Consider the following 20,092-nt stretch of genomic DNA (forward strand, 5'->3'; position numbering starts at 1 on the left):
TTGCGCGCGCACACTCACTCCCTCCCTCTCCCCCTGCATCACTGACTAAGCCAGCATTTATTGCCCATCCCTAATCGCCCAGAGGACAGTTAAGAGTCAACGACATTGCTGTGGGTCTGGAGTCACATGTAGGCCAGACCTGGTAACAATGGCAGTTTCCTTCCCTAAAGGACATTACTGAACCAGATGGGTTTTCCTGACAATCAGCAACGGATTCACAATCATTAGACTCTTAATTCCAGATATTTTATTGAATTCAAATTCCACCATACTGATAAAACCTTTAGTTATCTCAGGGCAGTGACTTGAAAGAAATTCTGGGATTTGCGTATTATTCAATTGAAACCTGTATCTCCTTTCCGACAGCCATCTTAGGTTTGTTTATTTTGTGGCTACTGTTTGGCCAGGTATTCAGCTCCCAAACCCTAAGCTGCACCCCCATAACAATTCTGTCTCTTCACCTTGGCTTCCTCTGCATTCTGTTCAAAGTTTAAAATGATTACAATAACCACAGAGCACAAGATCAAGGATATGACTTTGACTTTGCAAAATTCACTAGTTTGGCCCCAGTTGGAGTATTGCAGTTATTTCTGGGTGCTGCACTCTCAGAAGCAGGTGAAGGCATTGGAGCAGGTGAAGATGAGGTCTACAACAATGTTTCCAAGGACAAGGAATGTCAGCCATGAAGACAGATTGGGACTGTTTCCCTTGGAGGTGGTGGTCAGGAAATTTGATGGAGGTGCTCAAAATCTAAGGGTCCTGAACTGACCAGGTAGGGAGAACCTGTTTCCACTTGTAAAATAATCAATATTGAGGAGTCACACATTTAAAAACAGTTGGCAAAAGCAGCAAATGGTACAGGAGAGAAAACATTTCCATGCAGCACATGGGTGGAATCTGGAATGAGCTACCCAAGACTGTAGCCAAGCTAAGCTTAATTGAGACACTTGAAAGGGAATTGGACTGTTATTTGCAAAGGAAGAATGTGCAGGGTTACAGGGAGAATACACTTAAGTGATTTGTTCATTTGGAGAGCTAGAGCAGGCTTGATGGGTCAAATGGTTGCCTCCTGATGCTGCAACAAATTTGTGATTGAATTCTAACTGCTCATTTTTGTATTCCAAATTGCACTGTTCACCTTTTTCCCTTCTTCAACATAGCTTTTTAAAACACCTGCATGTTGCCTTTTTCTTGAATCTGATTACCCCACTCATCACCTCATGCTATGAAACAGTCAGCAAACAGCTCCCCTTCAAATAAATTTATTTGACCTTGTTGTGATTAGGTTAACATTGCTATGGCAACTACTGAGAGAGTTACAGCACAGGCTTTTCTGTAAACACACATTCAGGCGAGTCATCAGTTTTAACATGGTTTAGCCTGATTTCCACAGACCAATTAACTCACATAATGCACAGTATCCATTGTCTGCCCTCATAAATTACCCCCACCCTAAACCATGGTTTCAATGGGACTTAGTTCATGAGCACCTTGCCTGAGATTGGATTTAACCTGAGGGAGAGAACGAAAGCTCTAGTCCTCAGCAGCCACAGTTGCCCCAGTGCTGGCATCCCTTTGAAGAGAAATGGGCATTTTCTTTATGAAATTACAGAAAGGAGGGGGCTGCTTTCAGAGAACTGCCAGCTGTAAGAAATCAGGCCGAGTTTCAGAATTAACACTATTAACCCTTCCACGTCCTTTTCAGCATGCACAGGTTAAACATGCTATAAGCAGTTTTGTCTGACAATATTCCCCAAATAGGTCAGGTCAAAGTCACTCAACCTTACCAAGTTTTACTTCAGCATTTTCTGTCAGTAACACATTCTGTCCCTTGATGTCTCTGTGAATAACCTTATGTGCATGAAGATGTGTTAAGCCCTGCAGGAAAGACAAAGCAAGCACAAAAATGTTGAACATATCTCAGATATTCACCGTAAATTCACCCAATTAAGGGAAGAATGAAGAGAGGCAATTTAAACTAAATGGTTCAATTTTAAAGGATATGAAGGGAAGGGAGACCAAAGGAGATTTGCATACACTACTTTTGATAGAAGTGTCCAAGTTTATGACAGGTTTGGCTCAGATAAAGAATGGAAAGCCGCACACATCGATTGATGGCAGAAGGGCTAAAGGGGGATAAGATTTAAGATTTGGGTAAGAGATACAGAAGTTAAGGGGCAATGAGAGGCGTTTTTTGTTTAAAAAGCATTGGAAGATGATTCAGGAACTCGTTGCCTACGATAGAGGTCGGGGGCAGAGGGTTGGTGATGAAAGTGAAGATGGATTAAAAGGAAATGGTACAGGTACTTGAGGGCTATCAGTATAGAATGTGGGATATGGGCTGACTAGATTGCTTCGGAGGCAGTATCATCATCATTCTGAGCCACAATGGCTCTATGACCCGTTAGAAAATCTTTGAAGGTGGCAGGTCAAAGTGATGAAGTGATAAAAGGGATGAGCAAACAAAAACAACAGCTTCAAAAATACAGATGTTACAAAGCTGTGATAAATCTTTTCTAAATCACAATTGGGACTGCAGCTAGAGTCTGAAAGGTAAAATTTACATGGAAAGAGTGGAGAAGCTGGGACTGAACGCGGACATTATGGCCAGACATAGGGACACTGCACCAGAGATGCCGATTCCTAGTCTCCATTGCACTTAATCTCATGAATTCAAAATTGTTTTGCCACTTAACAGCAGAGATTGCGTGCAATGTTCGCACGTTCTGATTAGCGAGTTGAAAAGTGAGAGTTTAGAAGTCAGGAGACATTTTAATACTTTGGTACAGTCAAATTTCAAATCGCTTTCTGCATTCTGGCAGTCATTCAAGCAGTATCTCTGTTTAAAAAAACTAATTTCTCCCTTCCTTGTAATTTCTGGCTTTTTGTCAAAACTAGGACTCCTAATTGCCACAGTGATTGATTTTAATAAACAACTTGCCTAGTGGGACCTGTACACAAAATCTCCCACAAATTTAATCCACAAATGTCTTAAGGCATCAGGCTAAATTTAGAGATTGTCACTGCAGAAAATCGGGCATCTGCCCAAGAGCAAAGACTCACACAGCAATAAAAAGGAGTGGGAGGATAAAACAATTGAGTTACAATGGAAATTACAATAATATTGATAAAGAACTTGGAAGGTCTCTTTATATCTGACCCCAGGCACAAATTTGCAAAACATCCAATACTACCCGACCTGGGTTGCAGACTAGGGTGGAAGAATCAGAATTATCTTTGCAGGCTTGCAACCGCTCCTCGATGGATCATTTTCTTCACATGCTTATCCACGAGATGCAAGTAAAGTTGGCAAAGTACTGCAAAGCAAACATCTCCAACACTGATAACAGCAAAGTTGAAGAATTAAATGCAACGCACATCCCATCATCTGAAATGTTGCTGCAATCCTACATAAAAGTGCCCATGCTGTGATTTTCCAAAAAGTTCAGAGAGAGGGAGGGCAAGCTCACATTCTTGAGAGTTTCGTTGGTTGAAAACAAGCATCACAGTCAGGAACTGAAGACACACTGGACAGGATGAGCTACTCAAGATCAAGTCCGCGGATATGACAAAACTTGAGCCAAGGGTTTCCTCCTACTGTGCCAACATAATCATGCAGCAAACTTCAAGGGAAATGCATGTTCAAATCAGATGGATTAAACAGGCTTTTCACTTTGCACGTCTTTCAAGAAAAACTCAACTTGAACCCTTTTTTCTCATTCAAATCTCAAAAAAAATTTCCCTAAGATGATGAGGTTTTGGTGGTTTTGGAGTACATAGCATAGCGGGTTTCAGAAAATAGTATTTACCCTCAGTATCTCCCTACAGATGTAGGCGATCCACTCTTCTTTCAGTGCATTTCCTTTTGTGTTCTTGACCAAGTCTGTAACTGATCCAGCTCCACAGAATTCCATAACCAGCTAAGGAATGGAACAGAGCAGCAATAAGGACGGAAATTCAACTTCTTTTACAAAATCATACAAGATAATTCCAACTATAAACATATTATAGAAACCACAGCTTATTTCAAAACATTCACTAGGAACATTGCAGGGAGAAACACAACTTTAATAAATAAACTAAAAATATAAAATTCACACCCTTAAAATGCTCATTGCATCTTACACAGTTTCAATAACACACTACATATGCATCTGCTTCACAGCAATAGAATTGGCATCATGGAATTATACAGCCACTGGTGTACAGGGACCCTGGTCAGGGAAAATATGCTAGTGCACAAACAAAATTATGATCAGCACCCTTTTTTTTTTTACGAAGTTTGTTCATGCAATATGAAAACCTCTGGTTAGGTCAGCATTTCCTGCCAATCCCCAATTGTCCAGCAGATTGTCCCACAGTCAACCATATTGCTGTGGGTCTGGAGTCACACATAGGCCATACCTGGCTAAGGACCACAGATTTCCTTCTTTAAAAAAGGGCATTAGAGAGTCAGATAGGTTTATGTGAGAAATGGACATGATGAGGTAGTAGCATAGTGATATTATCACCGGATTAACAACCCAGAGCAATGTTATGAATTTCACCACAAAAGATGGGGAAATTGGACAATCTGGAATAAAAGGCTAGTCTGATGGTAATCATGTAGCCACTGCTGATTGTCATTAAAAAAAACATTTGGTTCACTAATGTCCTTTAAGGAAGGATATCTGCCATTCTTACATGGTCTAGCCCTATATGTGACTCCAAACCTACAATGTGGTTGACTGTTAACTGCCCTCAGAACAATAAATGCTGGCCAAGTTAGCAACGCCCACATCCCACGCACAAATACAAACAATAACAAACACTTTCAAGCATTGAAGCTGGCTTTTTCTTCTAGATATTTACTAAATTCAAATGTCACCATTTACCAAAGTGAGATTTGAACGCATGACAGCATACCTTCAGTTTGGGGCTCCGGATAGAATAGGGGACTTAATGGTGAAAAGGTGAAAACAACAGAGGTCCAAAGAGACTTGGGGACCCAGGTACACAGGATATTGAAAGTCCAGAAAATGATCAAAAAAGCCAACAGAATTCAGGTCTTTATATCTAAAGGAACATAATATAAGAGGCAGTGGCGCTCTGGAGTAATTCATGCTTCAATTATAACACACCAGGCTGGAGTTACAGTGAGCAATTCCACACCTTAGGGAGGATACACTGACCCTGGAGGAAATGCTGTGCAGATTTAACATAAGGATACCTGCCTCCGAGGGTTACACAGAAGAATTTATAACGCTCAAGGGATAAATGAGTTAACAATATATTTTCAAGCTAGTATGTGGGACTGATAAGCTAGACAGTAAGAGACCATTGCCAATGGTCACAGAGTCTAGAACTAGAAAGTATGGCTTAAAAATTAAAGACACACCTTTCAGGAGTGAAATTAGGAAACATTTCTATGCATGAAAGTTGGTTGAGGTTTGTAATTCTCTTCTGTTAACAACTGATGTTCATTCAATTTTAATTCTAAATGACAGATTAATGGTCATGAAGGATATAGTGCAAAGGTAGGTCTGAGGAGTGAGGTCACAGATCAGCCATAATCTCCTTAAATGAAGGATCAAACCCATGGATTGAAGTAGTCTACTCCTGTAAGTCCAACTGTACTGCAGTTGATAACAAGCAGTGGATATATTAGAACTGCCAACAGAAGACCAAATCAGAGCAGGATGAGGTTAAACAGAACTGCACTTTGCACAGAAGCAGCCATTCAGCCCATTCCCGCCCCAGACAAACATCGTCCCACCCTATCTATATTTTCTTCCATTTCTTCTGCCCAAACTGTCCCTGGAATGAGTCCAAGCTGTTCACTTCAATGTATCATATATGATGGCGGCAGCAGCAGCAGGGTAGGCAGCATTCTGGCTCCTGAACCCGTCCACTCCTCAGCACCAGGCCAGCCACATCTTTCTTTCTCCTTTTCTTTTACAACTTTTTCCTCTTTTCGGCAGCATCAGTGGAATCAGGTGGTCAGCAGCAAGAGTAGGCGGCTCACGGTGGTAGCAAGGACAGGCTGCAAGGCGGAGACAGAACAAGCAGCTTGGGGCAGCGGTGGGGAACGCAAGGTCGAACCCAAAGCAGGGAAGGTCAAGCCTTTGTGAGATGAGCAAGTCCAACATGGCAAGGCACTTTATAGACTGTGGTGTTGAACTGTTAACTGTGTTTCTTTGTTTTTCTACTTTTTAGTAAGAAGGACTGTAATATTTAACGTGTTAAACTTGTTTTTCTTATTTTTCTGCTTTGTAACTAAGATGCTGTGCCTAAGTACCTTTGTACCTAAGGTGGCATCGTAAGTGGCAACTTGCAATCTTTTCACTGTACAATTGTGAGCATGTGACAATAAATCTAATTCAATTTAATATCATGAGGTTAACAAGCCGACATTCTAATCAGCCATCGTGTCAGATATTTTCGATCAATTCCCCAGAGGATTTATTGCCACGGTGCAGTAACGGTGACCACAAAACTACAACCAATTGTCCTAAAAACCCATCTGTTCACGGATACCCTTTAAGGAATGAAATCTGCCATCCTTTACTGGGTCTGGCCTATGCGTGATTCCAGGTTCACACCAATGGGATTGATTCTCAAGTACCTCTAAAATGGCCAAGTAAGTCACTCAGCTCAAAGTCAATTAGGAATTGTCAGCAAATGTTAGCTTTGCCAGTGACACTCACATCCCATGAAAGCACTAAACAAATCACAGGCAAAGAAGGAGCAAAATACATGAGCTGGACAAATGCACAAGGATGCAATGATACTTTGCATCAATCATACTCGCAGAATGGTAATAATGGCAATGAACGTATCTATTCTCAGGTTGTGGGATATTGCTGACAAACCTACAGCTTATTGTTCATCCTCAACCCCCCTGGGGTTGGTTGATGACAACAACCAAGCAACTTTCGGGCAGTGAAGAAATTCACATTGCTGTGTGGTTGGAGACATATATAGGAGGACATGGCAAAGACAGGGAGGTGTTTTTCCCTAAAAGGGAATGGGCGAACCAGATAAATTATTTCAAAAGATGATCAGAGTGACCACTATCGGCTTTTTATTTGACATTATTAACTGGGTTTGAACACCACCAGAGATTGGCCTCTGGATCTTTAGTCTAGGCCCAGTGACATAATCACAGGGCTGCTACTTCAGTCTAATATCAACAGCAACAACAAAAACAATAACCTAGCTAGATTTTATCCAATCTTGCTATTACACCAAATTGAATAAAGGGGCCATGTGCTTCTGAAAATTATCCGTCATTATTTTTACACAATGGCAGCACTTAACTACAGCAAACACCAACATTTGCTCACCCAAAGTTGGTCATCGTGGCCTGGAGGACTCTTCTTGATGAAGGCGCCATAGTACGTTGCAATATTTCTATGATGCGAGTACTTCTTAAGCATGTTAATTTCTTGTTTGATCTCCTCCTCTTCATCCTGAATACAAAAATAAGCAAACTTCATGCATTACATATTTAAAAACCAGAAAGCATTCTAATATTCTTAATGCTGATTGATTAATGCAGTAAATTAAAAACAATGTTGAATAAAAACCAAAAGAACTACGGATGCTGTAAATCAGGAACAAAAACAAAGTTGCTGGAAAAGCTCAGCAGGTCTGGCAGCATCTGTGGAAGAGAAAACAGAGTTAACGTTCGGGTCCGGTGACCCTTCCTCAGAACAAAAACAATGTTGAATTTATCACCCGACTATAAACAATGCATCACTTCCTAAAAGTGGAATTTCATGTTTCTGTTTGAGAACCCCTCTGGCACTTTGGGCAGCCTGAACAATCACAGGCAGAAAGAAGTCAAGCAGATCAAGCTTCAAACAGAAGCTGAAGATTTAGCAAAATACTTTGCTTGTTCTACCAGTTACTGCACAGAAATTATAATCCACCGATATTGGCAACTTTCACCGGACTGCAATACCAAGTTAACTCAATTTGCACAAGCTGAGAAAGTAACATCAGAACAAATGCACTGTTCAAATGAAAACTGAGAGAATATTGTCTTTGTAACTGCTTCAGCTTCCAGCATGCTGACAACCATCTTCATTTGTGCAAGGTTTGACTCCAGTTAATGGAGTTTTTAAACTCCACTTTTTATTCTGTTCAGACTCGTTGATGCCATACTGTCAAAATATAGACATGAGGCTAACTGCAAAGGTGAGGTGAGTGTGCTAGGCCTTGAGGTCAAGGCAACATTGACAAAGGCTATAAGGCATAGGATGCATAATGAGCATTGAGGAGCAGACTCGCAGCAGGTGTTGCACTGTTAACTACACCATGCTGATGGCAGAGTAGTCTGCTGGAGTGATACTTAGCTGGATTGAATCTGTCCAGCTTTTGGTGGACAGGACTTACCTGTCCAATTTTCCACATTGTCAGATTTATGTCCTTAATACTGACATCTTCGAACAGCTTAACTTCAAAAAGATTTAATAATACATCCAAAATATTTTCAGGCCTTTACTGTATCCGGCATGTTCAACCATTTTGTGATATAAAGTGGGTAAATTAAAGTAGCTGAAGGCTGGTAATTGTGACACTGAGACTCAAGAGAAGGCCAAGATGGATAATTCACTTGATACTTTTGGCTGGAATCACAGAATCCTTACAGTGTGGCAGCAGGCTATTCGCCCCATCGAGACCACGTCATCCCTCCAAACAGCATCCCACCCCTCTACCCTATTCCCGTAACACAGTATTTCCCATGGCTAACAGATCTAATCTACACATCCCTGGATACTATGGGCAATTTAGCATGGCCAATCCATGATATTATATGCTTTAGCCTAATCTTTTGCATTTGTATGCTGGGCTGCCCCACTCACCGAGGATGGAAATGTTCATGGAGTCTCCTCCTTCAATTCGTCATTCAATTACCTTTTACTGCTACCTTCAGTTTTATGTGCTGGACAAAAACAACCTAACTATACTAATCCCATTTTCAAGCATTTGGCCCATAGCCTCGCATGCCTTAGCTTCGCAAATGCATATCTAAACACTTCTTAAATGTTATCAGAGTTTCTGACTTGCCTCATCGCCTATAGAACTGGTAAAGTCTCTCGAGGCAGAATTCCTGTCTGAGATGGTGGGTGAATGGGCATGTATGCATTTTCAACTATACTCAAGGTCTCCACAACCAAATGTCTACATTTCAGGTTTTTGATACTAACAGTTATTGGAATTTTAATCTGGTAGAATTTATTCACCAGGAAGACAGCAGTTGGAAGAAAGGTCTTGCCAGATCATTAGAATATCAACATTCAAATCAGTACAACCAGTGAATAAAAAACACAGCATAAAATTGGGATGGAGTTCTTCAGGGTTTCAGACAGATACTGCTCCAGAGATTGGGGAGCTTGTGGTGTGCACATGTGTGGGGTAGGTGCGGTGCGTGTGCATCATACATGTGGTATCTGTGCACACACCGTGTTGTGATTGTGATTTCAGAGCTCATCCGAAAATTACTTTGTGTCAAACATACAGGTCCCATGAGGAAGTCATTGGAATCTTCTTTCGAATCATGACTAAGAATGGATACAAACTATTGAAGTGTGCCAGTGTGGATTTGCAAAAGTCACTTCCTGTGGCTCAAGGTCAACTTTTGAGGAGGTGACTAACACAGTAGATAACCATTAATGTTGATTGTAAAGTTTTTCAATAAAGGTTCCACAAGAGGAGACAGTCAACCAAAAGGAGCATGCAGAGCATTGGAGGATGCAAGATATTGGTGATGAGGAAAGGAATGGAAAGTAGCAAGAATGCACATGCATTCAAAACAGTCAGGATCTGAATGGTGTCACTTGGGATCCATACCGGGGCTCAGCTTTTAGCTAAGTTTAGAAATGATGCAGATGATGGAACAGAGAAGTGGCTATATGAGTCTGCTGATACCGCCATGTGAGGATGCAAAGTCAACAGTGCAGATGGATGCTGTAAGTTGCAAAACAACGTTGATGGATTTAAATGAGGCAGACAGTGATCAGCAAGGTCAAGTGAGAGGTACATCATTCATCATGTCTTCTAAATGAGAGTTGAAGAAGTGCAAAGAATTGGACAGAAATCACTAAAAGCTAGTGGTCAAAGATGGAAACAAAATGATTAAGTCTAATGGAGTGCTGACCTTTAAGTCAAGTGGGCAGGCCACAGAAGCATGATATGCTTGTTATACAAGGCTCCAATTGGACTTTATTCAGAATACATGTGATTTTGAGCACTGCTCCTTCTGCAGCTCAAGAAGAATCCACAAATCAGACAGGTATTGCAATCTGTGGCACATTGCAACTTGAGTTGGAAACAAGAATATAAAGAGGGTTAAAACACGAAACTGTCACATGGATTATTTTGACACCTTCAGCATTTTGTGCAAACTGTCTGAATCAAAATCAATGAAAGTAACATACTAAAACTGAAGTATCATGAACACTTTCCAAATTGCAAAGTACTCTCAGTGCTGAATGATTGTATTCAAAACAACGGGTATTTCTGGTTCTGTAATAGCCACAAGGATCATTTTTCAAACATTTTTGCTATAATTGGCACAGCTATACCCAAAGGCTGCAAAATAGGTTGCAAAGTATGGCATTCAGCAGGATCAAAACAAAGTACTTTTTAACCCATGGTCATCAACAAAATCTACTTTGCAGATATATTCTTGACTCTGACAGCTTCTTGCAGACAATTCTGCACAATTTCTTTCTTAAAATCTCATCAATATAGCCATTTCCATACCTCAAGCACCTGCAGTCATTAAAAGAAGCAGTTTTTGATAGCACTGAGCAAATGGCAAACATGCACAATGGTTCACTGATATACACCCACTCCCAACATGTGGGTGTTAAGTGGAGACCAGAATTTTATTTTAAAAAGCAAATAATACTGTCAATCTACAAAAAGGTTCACTTCAACTTTCAAGTCAGTACTTCATTTAATTTTAAAACAATTAGCTGCCATTAACTGTTGTAGCTGCTCAAAAGTCTGCCCTGCAAGTCTCAGGAACATGTTTGTTTAACAGAGGGCAAACACAATGCCCAACTGCAGAACACAGAATTAGTTAAAAGTACAGCCGTGATTACCACAATGAACAAGACAGATGATGCAAAAGTGGATGAATACAATGGGCTGACCTCGAGGGTGCGTACATATGAATCATGCATTTCAATGTTCAGATGCTTTTTAGAATTTTTCTACTTTCCACAAGACACAGAAACCAAAGGGCTACTTGATCAATATATAAAATTGCTTCTTGACCCATTTGTTAACTTAAGAATCATAGGGCTGTACAACATGGAAACGGATCCCATCAGTCCAACTCGTCTATCCCAACCAGATCCTATATAAATCTAGTCCCATTTGCCAGCATTTGGCCCATATCCCTCTAAACCCTTCCTATTCATATACCCATCCAGATGCCTTTTAAATGTGGTCAATGTACCAGCCTCCACCACTTCCTCTGGCAGCTCATTCCATACACGCACCATCCTCCACGTGAAAACGTCGCCCCTTAGGTCCCTTTTAAATCTTTCCCCTCTCACCTTAAACCTATGTCCTCTAGTTTTGGACTCAGTTATCCCAGGGAAAAGAGCTTATCTTTCACTCTATCCATGCCCCTCATGAATTTATAAACCTCTTACAAGGTCACCCTTCAGCCTCTGACGCTGCAGGGAAAATAGGCCCAGCCTATTCTGCCTCTCCCTGTAGCTCAAACCCTCCAACCATGGCAACATCCTTGTAAATCTTTTCGGAAGCTTTTCAAGTTTCACAATATCCTTCCTATAGCAGGGAGGCCATAACTGGAATGCAGTATTCCAAAACAGGCCTAACCAATGTCCAGTACAGCCATAACACGACCTCCCAACTCCTATACTCAATGCACTGACCAATAAAAGCAAGCATACCAAACGCCTCCTGCACTATCCTGTTTACCTACACTTTCAAGGAACTATGAACCTGCACTCCAAGGTTTCTTCGTTCAGTGACACCCCCCATTAAGTGCATAAGTCCTGCCCTGGTTTGCCTTTCCAAAATGCAGCACCTCACACTTATCTAAATTAAGCTCCATCTGCCCCTCCTCAGCCGATTGGCCCACCTGATCAAGATCCCGTTGTACTCGGAGGTAACCTTCTTTACTCCAAATTTGGTGCCATCTACAAGCTTACTAACCATATGTTCACATCCAAATCATTTACATAAATGATGAAAAACAATGAATCCAGAACCAATCCTTGTGGCACACCACTGGTCACAGGCTTCCAGTTTGAAAAGCAACCCTCAACCACCACCCAGTCTTCTACCTTTGAGCCAATTCTGTATCCAAATAGCTAGTTCTCCCTGTATTCTGTGTAATCTAACCTTACTAACCAGTCTACCATGAGGAAACCTGTCAAACACCTTACTCAAATGCATATAGATCACATCCACTCCTCTGCCTTCAACAATCCTGTTTATTACTTCTTCAAAAACCTCAATTAAACCAGTGAGACATGATTTCCCACACACAAAGCCATGTTGACTATCCCAAATCAGTCCTTGCTTTTCCAAATACATGTATATCCTGTCCCTCAGGATTTCCTCCAACAAATTGCCCATCACTAATGTCATTCTCACTGGTCTATAGTTCCCTGGCTTTTCCTTACTACCTTTCTTAAATAGTGGCACCACATTAGCCAACCTCCAGTCTTCCGGCACCTCACCTGTAACTATCGATGATATAAATATCTCAGCAAAGGGCCCAACAATCACTTCCCTAGCTTCCCACTAGTTCTAGGTTACACTTGATCAGGTCCTGGGGATTTATCCACTTTTATGCCTTTTAAGACGTCCAGCACCACTACCTCTGTAATATGGACATTTTTCAAGATGTCGCTATTTATTTCCCCACGTTCTCTATCTTCCATTTCTTTCTCCACAGTAAACACTGATGCAAAATACTCATTTAGTATCTTCCTCATCTCCTGCGGTTCTACACATAGGCGGCCACGCTGATCTTTAAGGGGCCCTATGCTCTCCCTAGTTACTCTTTTGTCCCTAATGTATTTGTAGAATGCCTTTTGATTCTCCTCAAACCTATTTTCCAAAGCTATCTCTTGTCCTCTTTTTGCCCTCCTGATTTCCCTCTTGATTTCACTTTGATTTCTCTTTCAAAGTGGCTAAATAGCTCTTTTCTAAATTTTAGTTGAAAGAATGTTGATCTTCTGTTTGAACAACAAGTGCAGGGGAGCAATTTGAACACTGGAAGTGAGGGATGCTATTTTCTCATTTTGGTCTCCGTATCATTACTGAGTGATCTCTGGACAGGCAAACTGTTTTCCGAATCCAGAAGCGAAGAGGGAAAGTTCAGTCCATACTGTTGAATAGATTGATTATCAGGCAGCAATTAGGCAATGCCAAGTTTAGATTTTCAAAAACCCAAACAGTACAGTAAAGGAGGACAGGCTAGCATGTAGTTTGGGAGAGGGAAGAAATGCCAGAGTTTTGTGCTGCAGAGCAAGAATTGAATTTGAGGCTCCTGTGAGAATCCTGACATCAATTCAACAGGCAACCAGGCAGCAGTAACAGCATGCAGGATTACAGACTGGGCCAGAAGTTCTGGGTTCAAGTCCCACCTGCCCCAGATCTGTCATACATGTCAAGGCAGACTAATTAAAAACATCTATAAAACTGTATACCAGCAATGTAGCAGAAATGAGGAGATTCAGACGATCACTCACCATAGTAGTACGACATTGAAAGAAAATGAAAGAGCTGTCGCGAGAAGTATGTAGAGATAAATTTGATCAAATTACAAACTTTTTCTTCAGGTCAACCCAGAAGTGATAGCTAGATATTCCAGAGAAAGGTTCCTAGGTATAGAAGCAAGCCCTAAACTGACTTATATTTTGAATGTTATTAGTTCTGATGGAAAAGTAGAGTTTGGCAAATAAAGGTTTGAGAAGTCATTGGCATTGGAAATGCAGAAGTTCAATTTGAAGTAGAAAATTAACAGTTGAAGGACCAAATGTGCTTAAGGAAAGGTGCATCTGTACCTCAGATATTCTGACCCTACAAATCATTACCCAATTGAGGAATAGAGGGGAGACCAAATTGAAGTAATTGAGCTACCACCTAAAGTGGGGACTAGAAATCATGCAGAGGAACGAGATCCAAAAAGGTGACAAATGGAATAAGAGACCACAGAATAGAGGGTAAGCCTCCCTCCATTCCAATAGATCTGTAACTTCATCCAAAAGTACTCTTGTTATATCAGTGTACATTTATTCCCCTATTTCTCAGCCCAACTCTACTAAGCAAGACCGCCCAATTTTGCACCAATCTGTGGATAGATTTACATTATCAGAAAACTGGAGAGATAATCTAAATCACTTAATCTGATCAAATACCAGACCCAGGATGTGAACTAACAGCCCACTGACAAGCTCATCCCATTGTCCAATATAGGACTGCTATTTTTTTCTTAAAAAAAGCACTGTACTCCAAGCTGATCAACAGTTTCGTTATAAATCTTTGATGCTGTGAAGAACTCAAAACACCCAGTAGCAACAATAGAAAATGCCAAATAGTAGAGGTTGGGAAGATGATCAAAGACAAAGTGCGTTTTTGGAAAGCTTCAAAAACCTGGCTGGAGAGGTGGCAAGGCAGAGGGATATAGGGAGAGTTCAAAAATGGTGGACAAAGGGTGCTGCCACTAAAGTTGGAGGAAGGGGAGGCAAGCAACCAGCGGTATTAGACACAGAGCTATCACAGGTTACAGTGACTCAGCAAGGTATCAGCAAGACTCAGCAAAACTCAGCAAAAACATCTGTACATGAGGACTTGGAATTCAATGTACTGTGGAATAATAACAGCAGCTCATTCCATACACACACCACCCTCTGCGTGAAAAAGTTGCCCCTCAGGTCCCTTTTAAAATCTTTCCCCTCTCACCTTAAACCCATGCCCTCTAGTTTGGGAGACCACTACCCTGGGTAAATGACGTTAGCTATTCACATTATCTATGCCCCTCATGATTTTATAAACCATTGGTGAGGCTAATTTTGGAAAACTGCGTGCAGTTCTGGTCTCCCTGCTATAGGAAGGATGCTGTGAAATTTGAAACAGTGCAGAAAAGTTTTACAAGGATGTCACCAGGGTTGGAGGGCCCAAGCCACAGGGAGAGGCTTGAACAGACTGGGGCTACCTTCCCTGGAGTGCCAGAGGCTGAGGGGGTGACGCTACAGAGGTTTATAAAATCATGAGGGGCATGGATAGGATGAGTAGTCAAGATCTTTTTCCCAGGGTACAGGAGTCCAAAACTAGATGACATATGTTTAAGGTGAGAGGGGAAAGATTTAAAAGGTACCCGAGGGACAACTTTTTCATGCAGAGGGTGATGCACGTATGGAACATGTTGCCAGAGGACGTGTTGGGCGCTGGTACAATATCTGGATGGGTATGTGAATAGAAAGGGTTTAAAGTGATACAGGCCAAATGCTGGCAATTGAGACGAGATTAATTTAGGATATCTGGTTGACATGGACAATTTTGACCAAAGGATCTGTTTCTATGCTGTACAGCTCTATGACTATGACTCTATAAGGTCACCCCTCAGCCTCCCACGCTCTAGTGAAAAGGGCGGCAGTGGCTCAGTGATTAGCACTGCTGCCTCACAGCACCAGAGGCCCAGGTTTGATTCCACGCTCAGGCGACCGTCTGTGTGGAGTTTACAGCATCTACGTGGGTTCCTACCAAGCGCTCCGGTTTCCGCCCACAATTCAAAGATGTGCAGATTTGGTAGATTGGCCATGCTAAATTGTCCATTGCGTGCAGGGGCGTAAATTAGGTGGATTAGCCATGGCAAATGCAGGATTACAAGGACAGAGTATGGGGATAGGTCTGGATGGGATGCTCTTTGGAAGGTCGGTGTGGACTTATTGAGCCAAATGTCCTGTTTCCGCACTGTAGGGATTCTATGATTCTATGATGAACAGCACCCCGTCTTGATCATCTACTCTTGCAAGTTCTCTGCAACCAAGATAAAATGCACCCTCATGTACAGCAGTGTATACACGGTCTCTTCCAAAAGTAGCTGCATCAGTTATACAGATTTCCAATATGTATACTTACTTTTAATAGACTAGAAATGGAAAGAATTTGCATTTATATTGTGGCTTTCATGACCGAAAGCCTTGTTAACAGTCCAATTCGCCATCAGTTGTGATCTTACCAACTCACCATTAAAAATAGCCTCAGGGAAGCTCAACCTGGAAACCAAAGCAGGATCTTGGTGGGTTCACCTCACATTTGCTCCTGAAGACCTCCATGTTGGACACCAGGCACATTCTTGAGCACTGACCACAAGCAAGCCACATATTGGCAACCAACATGTGCCAGCCTCTATGAATCCTCATTGCACATCTCCTAATCCACATACGGGATGCTACTGCAGGTCAATATTACGCCATGGGCCCCACCAGCAACTGTCATTGCAATGCTGCAGCAAAGACACTGTGCACTCAGGAACACGTACCCAAGTTCATGGACTAGAATAAGCTACACCTCTGGGCTCTTCACTTGCTGGTAAAGTACTCACTGAGCCTACCCAGATACTTGCAGCATTCCTGCCTTGGATTGATTTGCTTTTTTTTGTACTTTGCCCCCTCAGTGAGAAATGCTAGGCTTATATTAAGACTACTGTCTTTCTTGCCTTGCCTTGCCATTTAGCACAGACACAAAGCCAGGAAGCTTGCAATAGCTTCAGTCCTGTCAAGGGGGCTAAGGCTTTGTTGACACACTGAATCAAGGACAGCCTCCAACATCAGTCCAGGCCCTACTCAGGTAGTTAGTCAGGATCACTCTCCTAAGCAGTGAGGATTCCAACAATGGGAAGCAAACCACCCATCTGGATTCTTTCTGCTCAAGTGGGTAGTTTTCTCCTGGAATGACAGGCAGGTATTACTGAAGATTAAAGTTGGCAGCACAGTTATTACTGTTGGAGCAGGTGATTAGACTATGCAGAGAGCATGTAGGGTTAGTCATGTTGCAAGCTGTGGTAGGTGAAGGGGTGTGGGGAATACCCTACATGCATTAGTGAGTGGTAGAGCATGAACCTTGGTGGGGCCAGTGGAAGAGATAAAGTAAGTGTGACACAGAGAGAAGGCAGTGGTATTTACGCTGACGGAGTGGGGGAGGTCACTGACCTTCTTCTTACAGTATTGGGCATTCCTCCAGAGGATTTAGACTGCTCTAACATAGGTGGCAACCTTGAACCAAGTTAGCATGGTCTGGTGTCACAGTCTTCACTGCTGGTCCTGGAGGAACAGGAGGATTTTCCCCACACACCACCCTAGCTGACAGAAACCCCATATCTATGCCAAAAAGTGGGGTGCCTGTTTCCCCCATATTCTATGTTTGGCACAAGCATCAGGAACTGTTCAGGGTGACTGTGCTCGCCTAGGTTCACAACATTTTGATAAGATAAGCCAGGGCAGGACTTATACAGTTAACGGTAGGGCCCTGGAGAGTTTCGCCAAACAAAGAGACTTAGGAGTGCAGGTGCATAGCTCCTTGGAAGTGGAGTCGCAGGCACACAGGGGAGTGAAGGTGGCATTTGGCTCACTTGCCTTCATTGGTCAGAACATTGAGCATAGAACGTGTCATGGCGCAGCTGTACAGGACATTGGTGAGGCCACTTTTAGAATACTGCATACAATTCTGGTCGCCTTTCTATAGGAAGGATGTTGTTAAACATGAAAGTGTGCAGAAGAGATTTACAAGGATGTTGCTGGGACTGCAGGACTAGAGTTATAGGGAGAGGCTGATTACAGGAGCTTTTTTTGCACAGAGCATTGGAGGCTGACAGGAAATGTTTTGTAGCGGGTTATAAAATCACGAAGGGCATGAATAGGGTGAATAGCCAAAGTCTTCTTCCTAGGGTGAGGTGAAAACTAGGGGTAGCACGTCGCTCAGTGGTTAGCACTGCTGCTTCACAGCACCAGGGAGCCAGGTTCGATTCCAACCTCAGGTAACTGTGTGGAGTTTGCATGCTCTCCCTGTGTCTGCATGGGTTTCCTCCAGGTACTCTGGTTTCCTCCAACAGTTAAAGGTTGTGCAGGTTAGAAGGATTAGCCATGCTGAAATTGCCCATAGTGTTCAGGGATGGGTACGCTAGGTGAATTAGCCATGAGAAATGTGGAGTTATCGGATATGGTGGAGGTGCTGGGTCTGGGTGGGATGGTCTTCAGAGGGTCAGTATGATTCTTTGGGGTGAATGGCCTCCTTCTGCACTGTAGGGGTTCTATGATTCTAGAGGGCATAGGTTTAAGGTAAGGGGAAAAGATTTAAAAAGGACCTCAGGTTAACTTTTTCACGCAGAGGGTGATACATATATGGAATATGAAAGTGCAATTACAACATTTAAAAGGCACCAAGATGGATATATGAATTGGAAGAGCTTAGTCAGATATGAGCCAAATGCTGGCAAATGGGACTAGGTCAGATTGGGTTGTCTGGTCAGCATGGCGGAGTTGGACCGAAGGATCTGCATCCGTGTTGTATAACTCTATGATAACTCTACACTGACCAAATATCTCGTCCCATCTGCCAGCATTTGGCCCATGTCTCTAAGTATATAAAATTGACAGGCATGCATAAAACAAATAGTCAGAGTCTCTTTCTCAGGGTGGAAGTGCCAAATACAAGGGGGCATAGGTTTAACAGGAGAGGGGGCAAGTTTTAAGGAAGGGATGTGCAAGGAAAGTTTTGTATTTTTTCTAAAAAACACTTGTGCCTTGAATGTGCTGCCAAGGGAGGTGGTAGAAGCAGACATGTCAGCCAGGTTTAACAGGCATTTAGACAGTCATATGAACATGCAAGGAATTCAAATATAGAGCTCTTGGTTTATTGATGTTCCTGGATAAGAGTTTAGCCTTACGTTCCTTGACAATTCCTCTTTAGCTTCCCAACTGCTTTATTTTGATAGGTCTCCCCCTAACCTCTTCTGCTTATGATGAACAATTCTGTAACATAGGCATTTTCACACCGCAAAAACCAAGGGACGAAAGCAGAGAATAGTCATGAACAGTTGTTAAATTGGAAGGAAATATGCAGTGGTGCCCTGGGGCAGAATGCTTTCTGGTGCACATATATACCTCTCATGTTTGGTATAATGTCATAGATAATAAGGAAGATAGCAGCAGTCAGGATGATTAATAGACAGTCCCAAAGCAACCAAACTGAATGCAGACAAGTGTGAAGTTATTCATTTTGGTAGGCTGGGGTAAGAAATCTGAATTAAATAGTACAGTTTACAGAGTGTGCAACAGAGTGAGATCATGAAGCTGCATACACAAGTCTTCGGAGATGGCAGGACAATCCAAGGAGGGAACAGAAATGAGAAGCGGGAAAGTGGATTACTATTTGGAGAGAAGCTTTTTGAAGAGCTTTGGAGAACAAGTAGGGGAGTGAGATTATCTGGATAACCCTTTCAAAGAGTCCACAAAAGCCCAACGAGCCAAATAGCCACTTTCTGCACTAAATCGTTCTGAGTTTACAAAGACAGATCGTCAAGAAGTGGTATAATTGCTCATTTGTGGATGGTAAAGGGACAAGATCACACCAGGACAGCTATTTATTTTGCCTTGCTCAGAACTGCAGAACCAGAGGAGACAACTGTGCTTGAAATTAAAAACTGATCTATTTCCAGAGACCAAGTGGTCAGCCCATAGAATCGATTACCTCAGTATGCAATAGAAGCATAAAGGATGGATTCATTAAATTGTAAGGTGATAAACCTCTTGTTTAAAATATGACTCTGGGATGCAGTATGAATAATTTGAGAAAATGTGGCAAGCGCATCACATTTGGGAGGAGCTACCTTTTGGACTGTCACCTCCTGGCAGGATCTGCTGTAGAATCATTAATAATGATCAATTGTTACAAATCAGCAACAACTCTGTTGCTGTTGTATTACGTTGATCAAAATGGTAGACAGCAAAATAAACAGAACTTGGTCTTTACTCAGAGACAACAAGGTGCAAGGCTGGATGAACACAGCAGGCCAAGCAGCATCATAGGAGCAGAGAGGCTCCTATGATGC

General features: G+C 42.1%; 1 protein-coding gene across 1 annotated transcript in view; it reads right to left on the reverse strand.

Annotated features, from left to right (window-relative positions):
• LOC109930066 (misshapen-like kinase 1) overlaps positions 1–20,092 on the reverse strand; it is a 119,772-nt gene that overhangs the window by 98,463 nt on the left and 1,217 nt on the right. The window contains exons 3-5 of the mRNA XM_048620061.1: positions 7,326–7,451; positions 3,810–3,920; positions 1,783–1,878 (exon numbers count right to left, since the gene is read on the reverse strand). Of these exons, the coding sequence (XP_048476018.1) occupies positions 1,783–1,878; positions 3,810–3,920; positions 7,326–7,451 (333 nt within the window). The remainder of the gene's footprint in view (positions 1–1,782; positions 1,879–3,809; positions 3,921–7,325; positions 7,452–20,092) is intronic.

The sequence above is a fragment of the Rhincodon typus genome, chromosome 45 (assembly GCF_021869965.1).
Source record: "Rhincodon typus isolate 14 chromosome 45, sRhiTyp1.1, whole genome shotgun sequence".
Lineage (NCBI taxonomy): Eukaryota > Metazoa > Chordata > Chondrichthyes > Orectolobiformes > Rhincodontidae > Rhincodon > Rhincodon typus.